The 24,262-nt window shown below is 52.9% G+C and overlaps 1 protein-coding gene and 1 long non-coding RNA gene across 2 annotated transcripts in view; one reads left to right on the top strand and one right to left on the bottom strand.

Annotated features, from left to right (window-relative positions):
* Positions 1-5,444: 5,444 nt before the first annotated feature.
* On the top strand, positions 5,445-6,609 carry LOC128796825 (uncharacterized). The gene is made up of 2 exons (XR_008433911.1): positions 5,445-5,655; positions 6,334-6,609. It is a non-coding gene; the product is annotated as an uncharacterized LOC128796825 (long non-coding RNA).
* Positions 6,610-13,789: 7,180 nt separating this feature from the next.
* Positions 13,790-24,262, bottom strand: part of B4GALT5 (beta-1,4-galactosyltransferase 5) — a 33,499-nt gene continuing 23,026 nt past the window's right edge. Inside the window, exons 2-9 of the mRNA XM_053958849.1 lie at positions 24,095-24,229; positions 21,397-21,510; positions 20,492-20,616; positions 19,946-20,062; positions 19,209-19,396; positions 18,870-18,992; positions 18,592-18,693; positions 13,790-16,752 (exon numbers count right to left, since the gene is read on the bottom strand). Of these exons, the coding sequence (XP_053814824.1) occupies positions 16,605-16,752; positions 18,592-18,693; positions 18,870-18,992; positions 19,209-19,396; positions 19,946-20,062; positions 20,492-20,616; positions 21,397-21,510; positions 24,095-24,229 (1,052 nt within the window). The 3' untranslated portion in view covers positions 13,790-16,604. The remainder of the gene's footprint in view (positions 16,753-18,591; positions 18,694-18,869; positions 18,993-19,208; positions 19,397-19,945; positions 20,063-20,491; positions 20,617-21,396; positions 21,511-24,094; positions 24,230-24,262) is intronic.

Raw genomic sequence — 24,262 nt, 5'->3', positions numbered from 1 at the left:
TTTGTTATTTCCCCAGCTTATGGAGCCAGCCAAATGTTTGGATGCAGTTTGTGCAAACCCTGTTTCTCTCCGGGTATTACAGCAGTTATTGACAAGGAAACACCTTAAACCCCGAGTACATCAGAGGAAATATGCAGAGCACAGCAAAGATACGCTCTCCTGGGCTTGCATAGTGGCACAGACATATCTGGATTTCACTGCCAGGCGGAGCAGGTCTGTAAGGCAGTGTTTGTTGAGCTACAACATGAGAGGGAAATAGGCTGAGCCTAGATGTGGAAATAAATATTCCTCTGCTGATCTGCAGTGACTCCTCTGCCTGCATAAGGAAAAGCATCACATCTTCCCAAACACCTGCGCCGTGTGACGGTCTGGCATCTTCCTGTCCATCCTGTGGAGCAAGAGGGAAGGCTGGTTTACTTCATTTACTGCTGGCAGGAAAACAAAGGGCTGTGGGAAAAGGAAGGCTCCTGGCCCGTCTGCAAACCAGGGCCCAGCCCATCACAGCGTGGGGGACAGAGAGGGGAGCAGCAGCTTCGGTGGCCCCCGAGTTTTGGCTGGTTCCCCACTGCTGAGTTTCACATTCTGAAATGAGCTCTAAAAGGTAACAATAACCCATAGAGTTTTTGCAGCCCAAGGGCCTTGTACTTTTCTTTGGGAGTGGGAAAGGCAATCATGCACAATAAACTGCCTCTGTTGCAGAGTGTTTCCTACTATGTCCCTTTAAGACTTCCCTCAGTTTCCAGGGATTTTCTTTCCAGACTGGAAACACTTTAGGTACAATGGAGATTTTCTTTTATAGCCCAAAATTCTTTCCCTTAAATGGGAAAAAAAATTATCGGGTTCCTTGGCAGAGATCCATAACAAGTGTTGAAAAGTGCAAAAAGAACTGAGCTAGATAGTGCTTGTGCTACTGAGAGCCCAGGAGCATGGAAATACTGCAATACCAGGGGGAAATACTGGAAGCAGACAGCAAAATATGATCCAAAAGTCAACCTTAAAGAAAGATAAAGAGTTGAAGTTTTCAGCTTGTCTAAACTTTTTGGATGCATTTTGAAGTCCCAGGGGTGCCCCAAACCCCCTCGTTCCAGGCTGGCTTCCCTCCCTGCTGCTGGCCCAAGGAGGGGCTGGCAGAGCTGCAGCCCTGCTCAGCTGGCACCGCTCTGGAGGAGGGCAGGAAACACGCCCGTGCACCCTGGTTGTCACAGAAGCTTCTGGTTCGGGCTCCCACAAAGCACACTCGGAGCCATCCCCGTGGCTCCAGCTCTCCGCCTTTCTCAGGATGTGCATTTCCTCCCGGGCATCTCTTCAGTCTGCCTGTGCTCCCTCACCACAGGCACTGGCCCCTGGCTCCTCTTCCCAAGGATTGCTCTGTCAGACCCACCTTTCCTCTTTGCTTGATGAGGATGACTCTGGGGTCATGGGAAGCTCTGGAAGCACCAGCCTATTCCCTAAGGTGTGTAAAACATTGTCTCCTGGCTGTGTCTTGTTCACATCAGGTTTGAGAGCAAATACAATGGCTTTGGGAAGGAAAAATACACAGATTTCTACTGGTTGAGGAATGAAAAGTCCCCAGTGGGTCCATTTGTCCCTGTCACCCATCTGCTTGGGAACTTGCAAAAGGATCTGAGAAATTTTCTCCTACCTATCAACAGTGTAGGCCAAATGCTTGGGAGAGCCAGGGTCCAGGACCTGGAGGCAGCAGCATTCCCAGGAATTTGTAGGCAGGAGGCCCTGCCTGCTCTCACAGTCTTCACAGCAGGGCAAGAGGAGTCAGGTCCCCTCCCTAAAGAGCTTCCACCTGAATTAGGAACACAGCTCCCTGAGGTGGGGAGGTGGCAGTGAGGTAGCTGTGACCTGAACATGTTCCTGCTGCGATTGACTCCTGTCCCACACCCCCTAATTTCCACCCCTGGCCTGTGGTCTGCCCAGCTCCTCTTTAACAAACACAGGCTGAGGGCTCAGCCTTAGAGGCAAAGCAAACACTGAACTGAGCCACAGACAAAATCTGCTTCGTGGTCTAACACTGGAAAAATGCCATCAGTTGAATGTCCTGGAGCGCAGAGAGTTTCCTGAGGATAATGAGAACAAGAATTGCTCTGCTCTTGCATATGTGGATCCTGAAAGTGGATATACAGTCAGAGAGCAATCTCACATGGTTCCTGGGAAGAAAGTACTGTAATATTCCCTTTCAGCCTGAGAGATGGGCGCCATGGGATGGGGGATGAATGAGCAGCTAAATGTACTTTAAATCTGAAGAGATGTCCATTAGTGATTCCTACCAAGATTGTTTGCCTTGACGCTGTTACCACTGACAGAGGTTGTTGCCATCAGTGGGAGAAGCTTTCACGAGAACTGCACATCGAGGTGAGAATCAAGCTGATGAGAATTTCCAACAGGTTGAGCTTTTTATGTCTCACCTTTTGTGGGAAACTGGTAGAAAATAGGCAGGCCTTGAAAAAAGTTTCACAAAGCAGCCCTTTTTTCTTGGCCACTCCCTGATCTGAATTGCCATAATCACTCTCCTTCTCCCTCTCGTGCCATTCCAACAGTAAAAGCTGGAGCTGCTTTGGGGTTGGGAGCCCTCATACCATGTGAAGGGACATGGTGACGAGGGAATCAAATGGAATTTCAAGCAACTACTTAATGTTCCCTCCAGTGCTGAGAAGCCCAGCTTCTCTGGGGACAAGGCACGGGGGAAAGGCTGGGCATCTCCTGCACCAGTGGGGCTGGCTCCTTGTGAGGGACAGCTTTGATCTCAGTGGCATCCTGTCACAGCACAGGAGTAGCATAAATTGCCTCTGGAGTTTCCCTGTGGAAAAAGTTTAATGAGGATGGGAACAAGCACAAACAAGCAGCATTGTCTGGGGAGCCACCCAGCAACTTCAGTGGTTTGCTTTACAAGTCTTTGCAGTGCAATTTGAAACCAAACCTCCCAATCATTTGCTTAATCAGGAGAAATGTGATGCTCCAGCCCTAACACGGACTAAAGTACATTTAGGGGGGTGACTTTGTAGATACAAACAAATCCTTTAGGCTGCTCACAGTTTCCAGGTTTGAATTCAGTGCTCCTGAAGGAGCCCTGCTCTCCCAAAGAGCAGGAGGCTGCGTCAGCACCGAGCGGCTGGAAAGCTGCAGCCGGAGGAGAGGAACCTTGCAGCCAGTGCCCCGCAGAAGGCACCAGTCACACCCACAATCACACCCAGGGACCCCAGTCCTTCAGTGCCTCTGTGCCACTGGAATGGATCCATGTGCAAAGTTAATTGCAGGTTGCAGCCTTTAGATTCTGCCAGTCGTTTTCCCTTGAAACACATCTCCAGGATGAGCCCTCCAGTGCTCAGCTACTGGGAATGACTGCAGAGCACACACAGCCCCCCCAGACCCTCAGACACAGCCTCAAAGCTGCAGTCCCACAGGTACAAAACTGATAGAAACAAGGGTGGAGTACAACTTCTACCAACCCATCGCCCCAGTGCACTGGTCAATGCATTGGTTGGGGTAAAAAGTAACAATTCTCAAGAAAGAGAGAGGTGGAAGATGACAGCCAGGGGATGGAAAGCAAGTCCTTGCTGTTTTACTCAATGTTCAATTGATATTGAACCCCGATGTCCTTTTTTGGGCTGTGATATCCCCAAGTGGTATCTTTGTTTCTTAAACCCCAAGATTCATGACCTAATGTCTTTCAAATCTAGTTCAGAAGAGGTCAACAGAAGGAAAATGCCTCTGAGGGGATAAAGGAGTCGGTGCAAAGAGCTGCCTCCTATTGCTGCACTGGGGGCACCTGCCTGACCTGCCCAGGTTGTTCCATATTCAGTTACTTGAACCTTTGCCAGAGCCAAAAATGCCCAGGTTGGAATTTTCCACCATTTGTTGGTCTCTAGAAGGAATGAAAGGCCATTTCAGGAAAGTTAGCTACTTTCAAAGACTCAACCAGGACAAAATTACACAATATTAAAAGGGATAAGATGCTATTGGAGATGGTAAAGAATAAGGGTTTCATCTGACATTTGCAGGTTGCACTTCTCTGTAGATTAACAAGGGAGAGGAATTAGGATTTTATCAGAAAACCTTAATTTTAACATTTCATACCAATCAGCAGCTTTGTCTTGCAATCCAAGTATCCTTCTTACAAACTAACAGAATAAAATTACTTCAACTAACCACCATAACAAAAGCAACAGAGTAGGGCCAGGATTCTGGGAGATCTCCCACTGTATTGCAACAATAAATAATTCCTGCAGTTTAGGGCTTTTCCTGATCCATGGTATAACACCCCATTTTTAATTAAATAGATAAACAAGAACTTCTAAAAGCATCTACACAATTTGCTGGGCAATAAACATAAACATAACAGATGGTTTTGCAGTGTAATCATACACTGGAGACACCAAAGGCACACAGTAAATTTTCCACGTGATGACCTCTCTCACAGGCTAAGGGACTTCAGCTGGATTTGGACCATCCCTGGGCTGGATTTGGACCATCCCTGGGCTGGATTTGGACCATCCCTGGGCTGGATTCAGGACCATCCCTGGGCTGGATTTGGATCATCCCTGGGCTGGATTTGGACCAAACCTGGGCTGCATTTGGACCATCCCTGGGCTGGATTTGGACCATCCCTGGGCTGAATTTGGACCATCCCTGGGCTGGATTTGGGACCATCCCTGGGCTGGATTTGGACCATCCCTGGGCTGGATTCAGGACCATCCCTGGGCTGGATTCAGGACCATCCCTGGGCTGGATTTGGACCATCCCTGGGCTGGATTTGGGACCATCCCTGGGCTGGATTTGGACCATCCCTGGGCTGGATTTGGACCATCCCTGGGCTGGATTTGGGACCATCCCTGGGCTGGATTTGGACCATCCCTGGGCTGCATTTGGACCATCCCTGGGCTGGATTCGGGACCATCCCTGGGCTGGATTTGGACCATCCCTGGGCTGGATTTGGACCATCTCTGGGCTGGATTCGGGACCATCCCTGGGCTGGATTTGGACCATCCCTGGGCTGGATTTGGACCAACCCTGCCAGGAGAGCTGCACTGTGCCCGGCTGCATTCGGTACCTTCCTACCCCACAGGCACAGCTGCTCCAGCAGTTAAATGTTTTCCGCTCCTCCAGGGGATCTCTTCTTTCAGTCCAGCCTCCCTGAGGATGTTCACTGGGCCAAAGCAGAATTTGGGCCCCACACACCAAAGCTGTGAATGGAACAGAACCCCCGAAGTCATGGTCAGCAGGTCTCCTGACCCCACACAGCACACACTGCTGTAGGGGTGCCCCCATTTCCCACTTTTGGGGTTCTACAGGTGGCAGCAAGGAGGGAGCAAAGCCCGCTTGCTCTGTGCTGCAGAAGGAAGGACAGAGCGGGGCGACGGGGTAAAACCGGTTCTATATTTAAGGGCTGCACTGGGTTGTTATGGCAACAGGAATTCCAGCCACCACCGCGGGCTCCTCCGACGCCTCCCCGCCATCCTCTGCAGAGCCCAACTTTGCATCACGCAGCAGCCTCCTGCCTAACGCCTGGGCTGAAGGGGAGGGGGAAAATGTGCAACTCATCTTCTCACAGAGAGCCTCTTCCTCCAGGAGTGGAGAGCAAAGGAGAACGGCTTTAATGGCTGCCGATGGATACAGGCACCACAGCCCAGCTCCAGCAGCAGAAAGGTTCAGACCCTCTCAGCTCGTGGGGCCCACAGGGACTGGGAGACCCCAGCATGGCAAACCCATCCCATGTGTGCCCAGGGAGCAGCCACAGGGCTGCTGATGTGTCAGGAAATGTCCTGTGACAGGACAGTGTCCTGCCACCAATGGGCTGCGGGAAGGTGTTGTTGCATTTCTGCCATTTCTAAGAGGGGGGTCAACAGATTAATCACAGGATTTGCTAGTTAGAGGTAAAGGAGAATCACTGAGAAGAAGTGGAGCACAGACCCCTTGAGTGCTGCTGCTGGGACACTGAGCTCCCAGGCTGGTGTGGCCAGGCTGAGAACTGCTGAGTGTGTGACATGAGGTGGGCCCAGGGGACACTGAGAACCTTCTGAAATACCAGCCCTAATTCTGGTCACTGCAACCAAGATGACTCCTACTGCTCCTGACCACAGGACAGTGACAGGAAGTGTCCTGTGGGGTGGGAATGACCCTCCTCCCACAGCTCAGCAGGACAGACCCGGGCTCACAAACACCAGCAGCCACCGTGGGGCCGCTTCCCCAAGCTCGGTTTCTTTTGTCTGACTGGTGAAAGTCTGCATTTCATCCACACATCCATCTATGTACTTATATGGTCCTCATCTCCACCATGTCCAAATCTCAAGGGCTACCAGGACATTGTTTGCTTTTTTTTTGCAGCTATCATGCTGGAATTCATAAACAGAAAAGCTGTATGTGAGACACATGCCCTGCTACCACAGCCTCGGCTGGAGTCCTGCATCCAAGTTTGGGCACTGCTCATCAAGGACGTCAGGCCCCAGCTGGAGAGAGCCCAGAGGGCAGCAAAAGGAGTGACCAGAGACGTAGAAAACAGCCTCTGAGGAGAGGTGGAGGAAAACAGTCAACTCATGGAACCAGAAGGCAGAGCAGAGATGGGGTAACAGTTTTCCATTCATAAAAGACTTCTGTAGAAGATAGCAATGTTTTGTGTTCCTTGTCTGCTGGGACTTGGACAAAATATAGTAGGATGGGAGAATTAGGATGACTGTGGGGAAAAGAAGGGTAAAGTCCTGGGGTAGTTTGCCCAAAGAAAATAGGGAGTGGAGACATCATTGGGCTTTCAAGAAAAAGATCCTTAAGCACCTGTCAGGATGGTCTAGACATATTGATCCTGGCTTGGTACAGGAGGATGGATTAGGGTACATCTCCATCTCCCTTCCTGCCACGCTGTGACTGTTCTGTGAGAACCTCACGTGTGCATTGCAGTTACACACCCAGCAGCCACCTGGAGCAGTAGGAGTCATCTTGGTTGCAGTGACCAGAATTAGGGCTGGTATTTCAGAAGGTTCTCAGTGTCCCCTGGGCCCACCTCATGTCACACACTCAGCAGTTCTCAGCCTGGCCACACCAGCCTGGGAGCTCAGTGTCCCAGCAGCAGCACTCAAGGGGTCTGTGCTCCACTTCTTCTCAGTGATTCTCCTTTACCTCTAACTAGCAAATCCTGTGATTAATCTGTTGACCCTCCTCTTAGAAATGGCAGAAATGCAACAACACCTTCCTGCAGCCCAGCAGTTCCTTGTTTCCAACACTGCTTCTGCTAAACAGCCTTGCCTGTTCTGGAATTAACAGCACATTCACACCAACATGTCAGTCAGTCCCAATGGGGTGGCTGCTGAGCAGCAGGGCAGCTTGAATCCCAACTGATTTGAAAGGCAAATACTAAAAAAAAAAAAAAAAAAAAAAAAAAAAAAAAAAAAAAAAAAAAAGTGATAATTGAAAAAAAGAGAAAATGAAGAGTTGCTGGTAACCAAAAGAAGCAGAAGAGGAGCACCAGCCCAGAACTGCTGCATCATCCAGCTACACCCACATATCAGCTTTGCAGCATGTCCTCTGCTTCAGTCACTCCTTCTAACTCACCTTGAACCGCTGCCATGGCTGAAGGAAACTTGAGAGAAATAGGAGAAGCCAGAAGAACACAAGGCCTACATTACCCTAAAAATAAACACCCGAAAGGACCCAGAGTTATTCAGAGGTGAGCAGCTGGAGTGAGCAGAGCCCCCGCAAAGCAGCACATGGGTCAGTGACAACAGCACCGTGGTGACCAAGCACGGGGTGATAGAAGCCCCAGCCTGCTTCACACATGGCACCGAGGCCTTCAGGGGGCTGGGAAAGAACCTCTTAACAGCAAGACCACAGCTACTGCAATGTAAGGCTGGGAGGAAAAGCAGCCCGTCAGCGGTGCAGCAAAGTATCAGATGGACCAGCTTGGGTATTTTTGTTCTTGGTAATAAATAAATAAATAAAATTGTGATGATTAAGTGGAAGCAAAATAGCCCTGTTATTGATACAAGTGCCTTTGCAGTACATTAAACCCAAGTAATTTGAAGACCAGAGCACTTCATATAAATAATTAATTATTTTTTGGTTAGCACGATGCCACTATAGCTGCCCAAATTTTCGAAGAGGGGGTTGCTTCTTAATTAGAATATGGTCATTACAAATGCACGTGTCTCTTTAATCATTCATGTTGGAAACAAGCTGACTTGGTCATGCATCAGAAAGAATAAAGCAGCTGTTGTCTCTCTCTAGATCACACCCAGCAAACCTCGGGGCTGTAAATAAGCGAGGAAGTCTGCCTTGTGATGGGAGCATGTTTTCATCCGCTTTGCAGCACTGGGAAGAAGCATTTGCTGAGGTCAAACTGAGAGGAGAATGAAGTGCTGGAGAGCCAGTGCGATGCAGAACCAGCCTGCCCCATCCCAGTTCAAACAGGCTCTCCCCAGCAAACAGGGATGTTATGAAGGTGGACAGCCAGAGTGCAGATGATTTCTTTTAAGGGTTTAATTGCTTTTTTGCTCATAACCTGCAGGCAACCGCCTCTCCCTCCTTTCCCAGATCTCTGGCTCGGTGGAGAGTCCCAGCTGGTTTGTGGGGTCTGGGCCCGGCCCAGGCAAGGACAGTGCACCGGGAACCCCAGCCCTGAGCAGTGGATATTGAAGGTGTCTCCCGGCTGCTTTGCTGCTCTGGCTTTTCAGGTGGAACTTTCCAGAGATGCTTCCTTCTCCCCTGCATGCAAACAGAAGCCAAAATTCAGGTGCGGACATAAGAGTCTTGCTGCAGTCACGTTGCAGCAGGTTTGCCCAAATCACGGACCCACAGCTCGGACACGAAGCCCAGCGGACGCGGGCAGAGCCCCTCGGGCCGTGGCGCCGAGCGGCTGCAGCCCGTCCCAGCAGTGCCATCTATTGCCACGCTCGGCTCTACCGCAGGGAGCCAGCTCGGGCCACGAAAGGAGCAGAGGGAAAAGGCTAATTCCCACCTGGAACACGGGAGACTTCCCCGTTAACCCACACACTGCTCCACTTCTCGAAGAAAGCAGAGAGCTTTTAAAATATCTCTGTGTGTTAGACCACGCTAATCTCAAACCCTGGGATAGCTGAGAGCCGAGCTCCCCGTCAGAGCCTGGGCTCCACAGGGATCATCTCCATCAAGTCCATCTCTGAGTCCAGCTCCCTCAAGTCCCAGCAGGAGAAACCTTTGTCCTTGGGCCCGTGGAAAGCAGCCAGGAAAGCAGGACTCAGTGAGTCTGCACAGCCTGCCCGAGCTGCAGCCACTCTGAGGGTTCTGCACTGCTAGGTACACCTCAGGAGAAACATCCATTCTCAAGGTGTCTCAAAGGAAAAGAGAACAAAACCCCCCAAACCCAGCAACAGAACAGCAGCTGAGCTTCAGAAGCCTCAGCCAGCACGGCCTGCCAAGGGCTGCTGGGCAGAGTCGGTCTCCATCCTCCTCCCAGGGCACCACCAGAGGCAGCTGGGGCTGTGCAGCCTCCTCAGCCTGCCCGAGCGGGCCTTGCGGACGCCACTGAACAAAGAAAAACATTCCACTTCTTCACTCCACTTTAGCCAAACATGTCAGCAGCTTGTCTCTTCCCTCACACATCTTGCAATACTTTGTCATCATAAATTGCCTCTGGTTTATGTTAACTAAAACCCTCTCTTGTTCAGTATCTGGTTTGAAAAATGTTGGCAATAAGCAAGAGTTCAGAGCAGATTTATATTCACAGACCGTGTGGAGCACTGGGATGAGTTTCCCAGAACATGAACCCAAGTTTACCAAATAAGAACGTGAAAAACCCAAAGAACTCATTCACATCATCCACCTCACACATGGCAGATCCACGAGGGCAGTGGGAATCCGACAACATAAACCACAGGCAGACATTGCAGTGGATATGGAAGAAAACATGGACTGCGTGTCTCAGGAGGAGAGAGAACTTGAAAGGTCTGCAGGATCAAGTTTAAAAATTTACCACATCCTGAACGGCACCTGGTGGGACACAGGAGATGCTTCCAGGGGATCAGCTGCTGCCACTGGCTTGCACAGGGTTTGGGGGCAGGGATGAGTGAGTTAAACCTTCAAGACACCTTGATTTTCCAAGAGACACATAGCTCCCAACAAACTCCCCACTGTGGAAAAAAACCCTAAAGACAGAGTCGTGGGATGTGCAGAAACACCTGTCTCCTTTTCCAAATGCCTTCCCAGATTGTCCCAGCTTACATCCCAACCTCCTTCTGTGCAGTCCAGCACCTGGCTTTTAGGCCAAACAGGCAGGGAAGGAGAATAGGGGAGCTCAAATATGTTCAAGCTTAAAAAAAAAAAAAAAACTCTACCATTTTTTCTTTAAAACAAAGCTGTGTCATTGTTCAAAAGAAGAAAAATGTTGATGAATAATAATAGACAAAAGGACTAAACAGACTGAGATGGTGTCACAAGGCTGCCTGGGAGCACCTTCAAGGCCAGGCTTCATCTCACGCCGAGAAGTGAAAGCCCCCAGCTGCTTCCCCACCGGCTGCCCCACGCCCTGGGCACGTGAGGGCTTCGCTTTCCCTCTGCACTCGAGATCTCTGAAAAACTGGGATTTCTCCCCTCCGGCAAGAGCTGGACCCCGCTGCTCCCCAGGTAAGGAGAAATTCCGTGTTCTCCATGAGAGGGCCAGTGGTGCCGTGTGTCGGTGGGGACACGGCGTGGCAGCCCCGCAGGTGGGGACACGGGGACACGATGCACAGGGACACGAGGCACGGGAACACGGGGACACAGGACGGACACGCGTGGCAGCCCCGCAGCCGGGCCGGGGCCGGGGCCGCTCCTCCCGGCGCCGCCAGAGATCGCTGTGGGAGCGCGCTCCGCCACCGGCTCAGCCCGGCCCCAAAGCCCGGCCCAGCCCGGCCCCAAAGCCCGGCCCAGCCCAGCTCCAGCCTGGCCCGGCCCGGCCCCAAAGCCCGGCTCAGCCCGGGCCCCAAAGCCCGGCCCAGCCCAGCTCCAGCCTGGCCCGGCCCGGCCCCAAAGCCCGGCCCGGCCCGGCCCCAAAGCCCGGCCCAGCCCGGCTCCAGCCTGGCCCGGCCCGGCCCCAAAGCCCGGCCCGGCTCAGCCCCAAAGCCCGGCCCAGCCCCAGCCCAGCCCCGCTGCCGAGTGCCCGGTTCCGGTGGCACCGAACCTCCATCCCACCGGCGGGGCTAAGCCCCCTTGCTGAGCCAAGGGGGCTGCGGCTGTGAGGGGCCCGGGCTGCCCTCCTCCAGCCGCCCCGGCCGCTTTGGGGCTGAGCTCTTTCTGCCTCGCCCCCGGTCCCCGGTCTCTCGCCAGCTGTGGCCGGGCAGGCTCAGCGCAGCCCCTGCAGCGGAGCGGGGCTCGCATCAGGCACCGAACGCCTCCGGCAGCGACGCGGACAGAGCTCGGCAGGGGCTCCCTCAGCGGAGGCTGAGCTGTGCCCTGGGAGCTGCCCCGCTGTCCCCTGGCGCAGCCCGAGCTCCCTCCACGCCCGGGGCCGGACAGCCACTGCCCACTGTTTTGCCATAACGCCCGACCGTGGCTCATTTACCACCCCGACACAGACTCTGGGGCCCAACGGGAACGAGCTCTGTTAAGCACGGCATCCTGGTCACCCCTCCGTGCCCTAGGACTGGCTGCCGGGCACGGCCGTCTCCAGGCTTCTCAGCTCAGTCACCTGTGAAACGTCTCCGGCTGCAGCAGGGGCTCTGAATTATGGATGAATGTGCTTTGTCAAGCGCAGGGCTGCGCTCAGGCTCAGGGATCAGCCCTCAGCCCTGTGCTGGAGGCAGCTATTGATAACAAAGCCCCTGCCACACAGCTCCCCGGGACGGCTCCGGGGCCGTGGCCCCAGTAACGCGATTCACTGCTCGAATGCCGTGGGAGGGCAGCGGCGCTGGGTGAGGGTGGGGAGGCGCAGGCCTGGATGGCCGAGGGGTTTCCCTGAGCAGCACGAGGCTGGCTGCAGCACGGCCGTGCCGCTCTCCAGCCCGTCCCGTGGAAAATGCAAACTGCAGCGAGGCCGAGGTGTGGCTGCGAGGGCTGCGCTCTGGCCATCGGCCGTCGGCTCTAGCGACGCTCCTGGGGCGGCTCTGGCCATGCCGGCACCTGCCGGGACAGAGCAGAGCACCGAGGAGTTGCCTCGTCCTGCGGGAAGTGTGGCACTGCCGCGGCTCACGCTGGCCCCGGAGCAAGGCACCTGTCACAAGGTGACTCGTGGGTTTATGGCCACCAGAACCTGCTGCGCAGGTGAGCAGGTGGCCCCACCATGTGGGTGGTTGCGCAGGAGGGTCCCGAACGTGCCACCGCATCCGTGGCCTTCAGACTGTCCCTGTGGCTCGAGGCTGCGCTGACAGAGAGGATTTCTCAACCGTGTGTCCAGGCACCCCGTGCCTCTCCCCGGCTGACCGGCTCGGCCTGTTTGGCTCAGCCACCGTGGCCCATCCGCAGCCCCGCCAGCACCAGGGGGTGGCATCCACGCCAGTGGGGTAAGGGCCCCGCTGCCACCTGGGCTCTTGCTTCACCCAGGTGATTCCACGTGAGTTACTGGTTTCCCCCTTTTTGCTGCTGTCGGTAGTGATCATGGGAGAACAGCAGGGAAGAGGGAGAAGCCCCCTCTTTGGCGGTGGTTTTTTTGTTTGGTTGGGTTTTTTTTTTTTTTTGCACACTGCAGAGCTGGGGGATGTTGCAGCGCAGGAGGCTGAGCTGTTCTCAGCCCGCGCAGGGAACGCTCTCCCCTGCAGCGGGGGCTGCTCCCCAGGGAAGCCGTGGCTCGGCGCTGCCGTGGGGCAGCGGTGGCCGTGCTGTGGGGCAGCGGTGGCCGTGCCGTGGGGCAGCAGTGGCCGTGCCGTGGGGCAGCGGTGGCCGTGCCCTCGCAGGGCTCCTCCCCTCGGTGCAGCCCACCCAAAAGGGGCTCTGCTCCCCGCTCTTGTGTTTGTTGCTGGCCCCAGCAAGGGGGTCCCGTGCACCCCCCTGGGACACGGGCTGGGGCCTCCCTGCCCGTCTCGTTCTTCCCGCACAGGAGCAATCCCAGCCTTCTCCAGGGGCATCCAGCTGCCCCAGCCCCTGCCCAGCCGCTGCGGGGGTCACACGGGCAGAGAAGCCCCCGCAGCTGGGTACCCCTGGAGGACCACGGCGATTCCCCAGGCGGGTCAGGACCTCCCAGCACGGCAGGAGCAGGAGTCCCGCGGGCTCCCCCCTTCCCTCCTGCGGGCGCTGGGGCAGCGAGGCCGCCTGGGCAGGCAGCGGCAGGGGCTGGAAGGAGCCTGTCACCCCCAGGCTCCAGCCCAGCGCTGCGGGTGGGAGGAAGCTTCCCAGAAGACAGAGAGCTAAAAAAAGGCAAGGCTTGGAGCAACTCAGGGCTGCCAGCTATTTATTCTAGCATGCCTGTATGCTGCAGAGCAGGAGAAAGATATTTTAAAGCTGCTGCAAGGAAGCTTGTCCGTCTGCCTGGGTTTGTTGTTCAAAAATTCAATTACCAACGGTCCCCACCACCAGTCCTGCACCACCTTCAGCCAAGTGCCTTCCTAACACCCTAGGGCAGCCAACCCCTCCTTCAGAACTACACTGAAGCAGATGCTTGGAAAAAAGGCTTAGGCACCAACACATCAGGAAGAGTTTGGGGAGCATCCACATCTCACACTCAGTTTATTTCTGCCCAGTCCTAATGAGAAATTTCTAACCAGCTTTTAGCATCAAGGGCTCACCCTTACTGACTCAAATTCTCATAGGCACTTACCCCTCTGAGCTTACAAACCTCACCTCCTACTAAAAAAGCACACCCCGGCCTCCTGTTAAAAAAAAAAAAAAAAAAAAAAGCACTGCAATCTCTGTTCTTGGATATGTATTTTTTACTGAAAAAATCATTCATAAATTAACAAATACAAAAATGTACAAACACATGGGTAAATAAATGTAATGACACAAAGGATTGCTTTGCTGAGAAGTGTGTGTGTGTTGTAAAACACTAATCTTCAGTGCAAAAACGTCCCCCTGGCACCTCTTAAAAACATAACAGTAAGCTCAAAAGCCATGATGATGGAAAGCTGCTTGAGAGTTTAAAGCGACTTCTGATGGTGAGGGGCCTGAAGTGCGCGGCCGATGCTCAGACGGTACCTCCCTTAGAGAAGCAGAGCTTTACGGAGAATTGACTATCAATAAATAGTTTTGCAAATAAAACCCACATGGCTCATCTAAAAAAAATAAATCAGCGTCGCACAGGACCTGCCCTCCAGCAGGGCTGACTGACGGCGCTGACGTGGAAGGGGCAAACGAGTGGCCTTGTCGAACTTCAGCTGCCAGAATATGTACAAGTTCTCCTTAATACAGGAATTTTTACACCATAACAGCACATGCGCTTGACAGTATGTTTTTAACAGTTACATTTACTATACAGTATTTGACATAGCTGATAAGATTAACAGTGCACATTTTCAGATAATCCACATTTTAAAAAGGGGAAAAAAAAAAAATGCAACATGGTTAGAACGAAGGATGGGATGCTGCTGGGGATGGACCCTTCTGTGCCAACCGCAGAGTGCAGTTCTGAGCAGAGGTAACGGCTTTTGTTCCACACCAGGTGCGCCGGGTGTCAGGGACATGGAAGGCTGAGGATCCCAACTAAGGAAGTTCAACACTTACTCACACACACATGCATGATTCCGGGGTAGTGAACTTGGACTAGTTGAAATACATTCCTTGTTTGAAGCACCATTAAACAAAGACAGGTTTCTAGCAAGGTCTCATGATGAAAGAAAAGAGGGGCAGGGCAATGCGGGTTCAACACCCGGAAAGGGTCCACGTGAATTACAGATCAAGACTCCGAAGCAAAAGTCTTTATTGCTGTATGCGCCAGAAAAAGCAAATCCTCACCTCTGCCTATAAATAACCAGGCTGAATCCCCTCGGGAAGCGAGTTTAAAGCACATGTAAGTTCAGAGACTTTAAAACTTAGTTACAAACTCATCAGCGCTTTTCAAGGGCAGGCTCGCTGTCCTCTCATGCCGGCCGATAAGATCTACACAAAACTTGTGTTTCCTAAACTAACGTTTTCTGGATACAGGTTAGGAATGCCCTGGGCAGTCACACCCACCACAGATGCGTATGGGGATCATACGTCCACGGAACTGAGAAAACAGTGTAAACCATGAGAAGTTAAGGAAACCAAAGGCAAACAATGCAATGAAAAGAGTTAATGTCCTTTGGAGGTCAAGTACCCGCCCTTGTTGTGTGGAAATACAAACTAAGACCAACACCCAATGGATTTACTTTTAAGTCAGAGAGGTCCAGTGAAAGTGGTGGTGTCAGTGCTGTGCAAGGGCTGGACTGTGTCCGTGGGGACAGGGCCCGAAGTCCAGCCTGCCCACGGTGGCTGTGAAGAAAAGAGGGATGGCATTGGATAGCTGGATGGGCTGTCAGACCAAGCTCTGGCTCCCAGTCCTCATATTTTCACGTGTCCTTCATGTCTCTCACTGAGCTGTGACCCATCCCACCGGCTGTGCCCGTGCCAGTGCTGCCAGGTACCGAGGGGACAGCGCAGGGCGCCGCCTGCCTCTGGCAGCACCTCTGTGCTGCTGGATTTACACGACAAATACAAACTAAACCAACCTCCCAAACCGCTCCAGCACGTTCCAGAGCGAGGGCAAGTGCTGCTGTGTGGGGTGGGCTCACGTGGGAGCAGTGGCTCCATCCTGGCCCCCCGGGCTCGGCCCTGCCGTCGGTGGGACACAGAGCCACAGCCACGGGACTGCCTTCAACATGGCTTTTGGACTCATTTGCACATCATGTTGCCAAAGTGACAGAAAAGGGAGGGTTTTTAATAAATATTCCCATTTCCTCACCGTCCCTGGAACAAGCCAGCCCTGTGGTTTCTGGAATGAGTGATGACCTGGCTGTATTTCTCACCCACTGCACTGGAAGGTTCTGGGCCCTGGCCCACAAACATTTCTGCACGTGCCCAGCTGGAATCATGCGAGCAGTCTCAGTGGCTTAAAAGGGAACACCTTGCACAAGTACAGTGATGCTCACACAAGTGTTTACAGAACTCAGGACTAAAATGAGTGACCGTATGTAAACCTCTCGCTTGGACTTGAGCCATAGGAGAAAAATAAAAAGGGGCGATTTACACAGCATATTTACACTTACACTTCTTTAAGAAGCGATTCTGTTGTATGTACTTCAAGCAGGTCATTTAAAAAACTGCACAGACATAGAAGAATGGCATCAGAAATCGTTTGATCTCCCACCAGGGCAGTTGCCAACCAAATTGCTCACGATGTTCACTGTCAAGAAGCCAGAGTCCCTCAGCTGAGCCGCTTCCCGGAGGAGAAAGCACATCCGAGGAGAGTCCCAGTGCCAGAGATTGCTAGAGGAGGAATGTGGAGACGAGAGCAGCAGGTCGAACTGTTGTCCTGAAACCCAGAAAGCAAGTGGCAGAAAAAATAAAGAGACTGCTGAGCTCGCTGCCCAGGTATCGGTCTGGATTGGTACAGCTAGGGCAATTTGTGCGTGCACCTTCAGCCTCATTCTCCACAATACTGTGATCCTTCATTAGACAAAGTGTTGCTTGTCCTCAATAACCCTTGGAAAAGAAAGTCTAGCATGGTGCTTTCTTGGTGGAGGGCAGAGCAAAGTTATTTTCTGCTCTTAATATTCGGTCACCAGAGCCAGCTCCGGTGTCAGGTTAACAGTGATGTTCTTATACAAGGCGTCATATGTGACGTTTGGAAAGTAGTTCAAGTTATTGAGGCCGTCCAGGGCTTGCCTTTCTTTTGACTTCCTCAGCAAGGCGTACCTGTGCAACGAGAACCAGAGGCCAGAGTCACTTCCGTGTATCTCACAGCACCTGCAAACTCCTCCCAGGGCCACTAGAACACCTTTGAAAGAGCCAGGCCCAGGAGCAGCTACGAAACAACAAACTTCTGAGTCCTTAATAAAGGCAACCATCACATTGAAACACTCTGTGTTAGTAAAGATCAGAAAATCCCAGAGAAGTCCATCCCTTGATAAAGGGCAAAATGCTCACTGTGCCACCAGCAAGCATTCAGCTGCCAAAACAACCTGTGGCACCTGCCCAAAGCCTGCAGGTCCCATTGCCAGGAGGGGGCTGAGCCTGGGGGTCCTGCCAAGCCCACCATCCTGGAGAGACACAGCTCAGGGGTGATGTGGTCCTTGCCTCTTTCATGAAACCAGACATGAACAAGAACAGAACTAAATTTGCTTTAGTCTGAGTGATGGGGGCGAAGAAGTAAAACCTGCAGAATGGTGGCAATGGGGAAGGAAACTGCAGCTGGTGCACAAAACCAGCCTCAAACACATTTAGAGGCAGCGTGAGGAGACAGAATGAGAAGGGTTGTGAGGGGAGAATAGGCAGAAATAGCTCAGCAGGACAGTGACTCCCTTCTGCACAGTGCTGGGGGCCTGGAGGCCCCAGGCTGAGTGGGAGCTGGGCTAAGACCTGGGGACAGAGAAGGGACCAGGGAAGGCTTGGCCATGAGGCCGGGGAAGGGGCTGGGTGAGAACAAAGAGGGAAGTACCAGGAACCAGAGCTCAGTCCCATGGCATTATCAGCCTGCCATGCTTCACTGGTTTGACTAAATATGGTTTTTTAAACCAAAAGCAACTTCTCTTTTTCAAGAGTGAAGTAAGAGAAGCATCTCTGACTGGCTGCATTCTGTCCAACAGAGAAATGAAAAGTAGAGCTAAAGATGGAAAGTCAAATGGAAACACACCCAAAAATGAGTCTTCTGCAAAAAAAAAGACCAGCAGATAGCTCAAATCTCTGCAGCAGCAGCCTACAGCCCCTCTGCAGAACAGAGCTTGCCCTGCTTGTCCAGCAGCTGATCAGCTACAAGTGTTAATTCCTGAAGTTGTTTGTGAAAGATGTATTTCTCTGATTTCTGTTGCACAGCTTTCAGAAGACTCAAATTCCACTGTGGTCTTCAGGCAAAAGCAATCAGTCAACCCGTGCACTCTCTGAAACAACCCTGGCTCTGGGACAAAGGGGCTGGAGCCCTCCTGGGCAGCTCAGTACCTGTCCTGCTTGGGTCCAGGGGACTGTCACCACTCCTGATGGGTGTCTGCAGCCTCACAAGAGAGCAAACCCTGAGTTCAGGGCTCTGTACACCCAGCCCAGTTTGGGGCCAAGAAGCAGGAAGGAGGAAGGAGAGGGTGCTGCAGTTGGACACGGTGGGTGTTGCAGGGACACCTGAAGCTCTGGCAGCCACACAGGGGCAGGACAGCCCCTGCTCCGTGCTGCCTGCAGGCTGAGCCATGCCTCCTTCAGCACTGAGCCAGGCTCCTTGAGGAACACTGAAGCTTCTCTGACCCCTGGCAACAGCCACTGCTGTACATTCCTCTGGAGATAAAGGACAGGCCCTCAGCCTGCCACGCTGACAATCCCCTCTTCTGGATGGCATCCAAGCAGCCACAAAGCAAGGACCCCTCGCTGCAGGGATGAAAGGTATGAAATGCAGGGATGGAGGAATCCTGGCAACATTCTGCCTCCATCTTCCTGCAGTTAGCTTCCTTCAAGAGTTCAGGCTGTTACTGCCCTCAAACAGCTGCAGGGAACCTCCTACAGGGTACAGACTCTTTGTGAAAGACTTTAAGATCCTTAAAAAAATTTACTTGCCTTCCTAGGAACTGCACCTCTCCCCGATGATGGTGGGGAATTGATTTGTATTTCCCTGTGTCTCCTTCTGGTCGAGTCACTGAGTAGCCTGCATACTGTACTCTGCATTAGAAAGGGGAGAAATAAAATAAAATAAACAAAAAATAATCACCCGTTGTGTTTGCTGTGCTGGCAGTGCTTCCAGGGCTGCAGTCAGAGCTCCATGCACCAACTGTCCCCTCAGAGCCCGTGCCAGGCTCAGCTCACAGAGCCACCACCGGGGCCCACGGAGCCCCTACCTGTTCCAGAGGTCGTCGTCCTCGCCACCCCAGCCCCAGAAGGCGTTGGGGAATCCGTTGATCTTCTGGAACTGCTCGACAGTCAGGCCACTCACCCCCCCGAAGAACTCGTTGTACGGGAGCCTGAGCAGGAGAGAAGGGTCAGGGCAGAGCCCACTGGCTCTCCCACCTGCCATGGGAAAGCCCAAGCCCTGAGGATGCTCTCTGCCATTCCCTCTCATGCTCCCTTTTGAGCCTGAGGAAATACCCAGACTCATTCTCTGCCTTAAAAATAAATAAATGAAATCTGTCACTGGGTCCTTAGCAGTTGTGGTAGCAGGGAGGAAGAACAGTGCTTACAGGTACATGTACTTATCCAGCTTGGCTGCAAAGTGCCTGGGCATCTGTCCACACCCATAATAGTTACGATCATTCTCTGGTATGTGGTCCACGTCGTGGAAGATGAGGCAGTCCCAGTCCAAGTCCTTCATTGCTTCCCGAAAGCCAACGTTGAAGAGCATGGCACGGTTGAAGGGTTGGTTTCCAGCCTAGCAGGGAGAAAGTTCCTTCTCAAGAGGAGCTCCTGCAGTTCTTGCCCTGTGTGTGTTCTCTGCCCTGTCTAGAAAACTGCAGAGGGCAACCAGCTCCCATCCTGGCACCGTGAAAGAAGTGATGTATTGGGGCTCTCTCACTGTCGCAGGCACATTCTTCCCTCTCTCAAGATTTTTTCATAGAGGAGTACAGAGAGAAGAAAGAGAAAACAATTTCTATTCCTGCTCCTTGTTTTTCCCATGTGGAATGTGTTTGGAGAATTGTTTACCTGGGGTGATTGTTTGATTGGATTCTGGTGAGGATTATTTGAGCCTGATGGCCAATCCAATCCACCTGTGTCTGGACTCTCAGAGAAGGTCAGGAGTTGTGAGTGAGTTAGATTTGGTAGTTAGAACAAGTAGGTTTGTAGTTTTAGTGTCTCCTTTAAATAGTATATGAATGTATTATAGCATAGTTCTAATAAAGAAATCATTCAGCCTCCTGAGCTGGAGTCAGACATCAGCATTTCTTCCCACCGGGTTCACCTGTGTTTACAGTGCTCTCACCTGCTCCACAACGTAGAAGGCGAACTGTAAACGTTGCCGCTGCAGCATGGGAATGAGGTGTCTGAAGAGGACGGGCAGGTGCTCGTATCGATTGCGGAATGGGATCAGGATCGCCACCTGACGAAAGAGAACGTGGCCCTGACTGCACCGCCCGGGCTGGGGAGCAGGACTGGCTGCTGTGGGAGCAGCACTAACAAAGCACTCTTAGCTCTCCATGTAGAGCAGCCTTCCAAGTCCCAAAGCATGGATTCCCTATTCACTTTTTGAGGAATTGCTGCTTTGGAAAAATTCAGTGTCATCTTGAGCAGAAGGGAGACTTGCAGTGCCTCCTGGTCATCTCTGCCCAGCACCAGGGACACTAAAGCAGCCCTTGAGTTCACTGTTTCTTCCCTGGGCACTGCATTCCCACACCTCAGAGCTCCTCACATCCCTGCTCTGAAGATGCAGCACACCAGAGGTGCTCCCATTAACACCTCCTGCTGCCCGCCCGGGACTCCCCGTGCTCTGCACTGGGCAGGGCACGGGGCTTGCCCAGCTCCCAGTTACCTTCCAGCGAGGCAGGCAGTCACTCGGCTTCCAGTGCCCTCCCAGCTTGATGGAAGGGTCTTTAGAGAAGAACTGGTGGATGTCCTCCATGGTGATCTCGCTCATATTTACATCAATGGGGCCCTCTGCAGAGCGTGAGAAGCAGAGGGGGGTGAGGACCTGTCTTGGTGCTGGGGCAGCACTTTGCTGCGTCCCTGTCCTCCATCCCCAGCACTCAGCTTCTTTTCTCCAGCACCAGCAAAAGCAAATAGGAAATGCTGCTGGTGTAACACCTTGGTTCCTCAGTCTTTGTGGCTGCTATTGGATGCAGCTCTCCATGGGAGCCCCACGCCAGCAGGGGCACCCCTCTGCTCCTCCCTGCATGCTTCCAGCAGACTAAACCCCCACCTCTCTAAAGCAGAGAGCATTTCCCCCCTTTGGAAACATTTGGCCTCAAAAGCCCAGTTTTCCACCTGAGGGCGGTTTTGGTGGAAGCTTTTCTCCCAGCTGCAGCTGCCCTGGGGGGTCCAGCCCATCTCCCACAGCAGCCCTGGCACAGCCCGGGGCTGGGACTGGCAGCACTGCCCGGGCACAAGGGAGCCACCCCGCCGTCACTGCCCCTGGAAAAGGGCTGGCAGAGCCTTTTCACCGGCTCCCAGCACACAATCCCTCCTTTGTTTGTGTTTGCCAAGCGATGGGCTCCTACTTCAGCAGGGAGACATGCCTCCGACACAGCAGGGATTAATTCCTGAGGGTGGGTAAACAATGATTTCCCAGGAGGGAGCTGGCTCTAAACAGTGCTCCCATTCATCCCTAGGTGCCTGGCAGGGAAAGGTGCAATGGTGGTGAGGCTGGGAATGCCACTGTGTGCCCTCCAAAGCCATGGGGAGCAGGAGAGGGGCTCAGGGCGACAGGATGCTACTCACTCATAGAAGGGAGCCTCTCAGGACAGGTATTGTTGGGGAAATAGGTAAAGTCTTCAGGAAGAAACGTTGTGGCTTGCAGAAAGGTGTCATTGTGGCTCAGATCAAGAGGATAATCTGGGAAAAAAAATATATGAGAAGTTTTCACCTCAGTTATAGATCTGTTATTTCCAGCCACCTCCCCATGCCCTGTGAGCAGACTCCAAAGTCAGCCACAGCTGAGGATGTCCCCAACAGCACAGCTGTGTCCCCAGTGGAACGTGCTCTAGCCTTGCAACCCAGCTGGGTGCTCAGCCCCATCCTGGGACAGGTGCCTGCAGAAGCCCCAGCAGCCTTAGCACCACATCAAAGAAACCTTTGCATTTTCTGGCCAAAGGAGGAATTTTGAGCATCGCCTTTAGGAATCACAAAGGAGCACGTGGCTCTTGAAAGGAAAAGCTACCAGTGCCTTGCCCCTGAAGAACCCTGGCACAGCAAGAGGGGATGTGCTCCTCCAGCAGGTCCTTTCCCAACAGGAGAGAGGGAAGTCCCCAGGCAAGCCTCAATGCCAGCTAGGACTGCCAGTGCAGTATCCTACACAGGGCAATCCTGCCTGGACTCCTCCTCAAAGGATCAATAAAAACTATCACATTACACACAGACTTCCCTCTGCTTCCTGCCGTGCAAGAGCAGAGGAGCCCCCGAGCTCCAGCAGTGCCCAGCACCTCCCTGCAGCCCCCATTCCTGCATCCTTTAACCTCCCGGGCAGCACCCTCCAGCCTGCTACACCTGAAGATGTTTGAAGGTTTTCCATCAGAACAAGCCATTTGCTGTGTTGTGCTAGTACGTAACATCGTGTCAGTAATGTTGTTTATTCACTCAAGTAAACAGTATCCAAACTATCTCAAAACTCAAGATGGGCTGTACACAGAACCTAAGGGCTTTTCAAGTAGGATAGATGTTATTTTGGATGCTTGATACTGTTCCAAATTTCCATAAGCAATTTTCCCTGTAAACTCCCATTGCCAGAGCACACCCGCAGTACTCAGCCCAGGTCCCAGCCCACAGGGAAGCTCAGCTGCTCTGTTTTGCACCAATGCCTGCCTTTTTTGCTGGGGTTTCCTCTCGCAGCTGTCACACGGCCTCACTGCCCACAGCGGTGTGGGGACAATGCACTCCCCAGGCAGTGACACCCACCCAGGCACCCAAAATCTGTCAGGGAGGGAAGCTTCTGACCCCGGTGTCAATGCAGTCCTTGTGGCCACGGCACCAAGTGCCTTCCAGACGTCACCACCACCCATCCTGCGTCTGCTCGGACCTGCCTGCCAGGGAAGGTCGCCCAAGGACGGTGCACAGTGCTTGTATGTGCTAAAACTGTCCTCGTGGCGGGAGCTCTTGGGGAGGGACAGTGTCCTCGTGTGCCTGCGCAGCTGGGACAGGTATGAGGTTCAAGCAAAGCCCAGTATGGCAGCAGCAGCACGGGTGTCACTGGCGCTGTGGTCACCAGTTGCCCGCCTGCTGCAGGAGGACACAGGTTCCTGGATCACTTGAAGCCCCCCAGGCCAGAGCCTCAGCAGGATGAGGCTCTCACCACTGCAAGCAGCAGCAATGGAGCATCTAACCCTCCTCCCTTCAGGGGATCAGCCACTTCCTCACTCTGCCTCTGCTTTACTTGATGTTTCCAGTCTTAAAAATAGCCCAGGGTGGCTGCCCTGGCTGACTGCGTGCAGCACAGGAGGTGACCCGGGGTGTTCATCTCCTGTGTAAGTCGATAATTCCCCTCCCGTGCCCGTCCCCGGCCAGGGCACAGCTGAACTGGTGGCTGCACCCCAGCAGGCTGGGCACCAAGGACACGGCTGATACTTCTGCTAATGAGAAAATGATCTTGCCTTGTAAAACTCTGTCAGCCCCTGCTGCTGAACCCCGGCGGGCGAGGAGCCGAGCTGAGCTCCCCACACCAGCCTGATGCCAGCAGCACCGGCGTGAGGCTGTGGGGACGTGCCAGCAGGGCAGGGACAGGCTGGGTGTCACCTGCCCGGCAGCAACGCCTCGCACGCAGCCAGGGCAGCTCTGCCTCACCGCTCCACACTGACACACAGCTCCCAGCCCCACGTGCTCGTGCGCCCGGGGATGATGAAGAGGCTGGGAGGGCGAGCCTGCGCTGCGCTCCCCGCAGCCTGCCCGAAGTTCAATAGATGATTCGTGGCAGATCTCCAGCCAAGTCATCTCGGTTCATACTTGCACAGGAGGAGTGAAGCGTACGAGCACAGGCCCCTCCACGTGCCCAGAGCCAGGGCTCTGCGCAGGCGCATGCCTGGGAAGGTACTTTTTAAATATGAAACCTGATCCTTGCACTGAATTTGAAAGTGTTTACCCGCAGACTGGTTGAAGCTACAAGTTGAATTCCTGGAAAGCAAAGAGGTTTTCAGCTCAAATCCCATCACTTCAGGCCTTTCAAGATTTTCACCCCTTATACAAGTTAGAAGCATTTGAACTTTTTACATATATAAATAAATAAATATATTTTTTATATTTTGACAGTATTTCTCTATATACAGGGTATTTTTATATTACATATATATTTTTATATATAAAAATTAAAGCTGCAGAAAATTAATCAAAGCTTCCACCCTGCATTTACCAGTATAAATTAATGCCTTCAAACTTAATTTTCAGTGAGAATGGGACCTAGAATCAAAATTACAATTATTCAGTGAAATACCTGAGTCATTCACACTGCTGTTCCTCTTGGCATAGGCACTGCGGACCACCTGCTCGTACACCTGAGCTCCTATAGTTCGCATGTTCTCACGGATCATGATGCCTTGGGCTTGCATCATGAAGAGGTAGGTGTTCACTGCAAGGGAGGAAGAAAAAGGAATATTTCCAT

This window comes from Vidua chalybeata, chromosome 17, assembly GCF_026979565.1.
Source record: "Vidua chalybeata isolate OUT-0048 chromosome 17, bVidCha1 merged haplotype, whole genome shotgun sequence".
Lineage (NCBI taxonomy): Eukaryota > Metazoa > Chordata > Aves > Passeriformes > Viduidae > Vidua > Vidua chalybeata.
The sequence above is the reverse complement of the archived record's forward strand: the minus strand, read 5'-3'. Positions and strand labels throughout refer to the sequence as shown.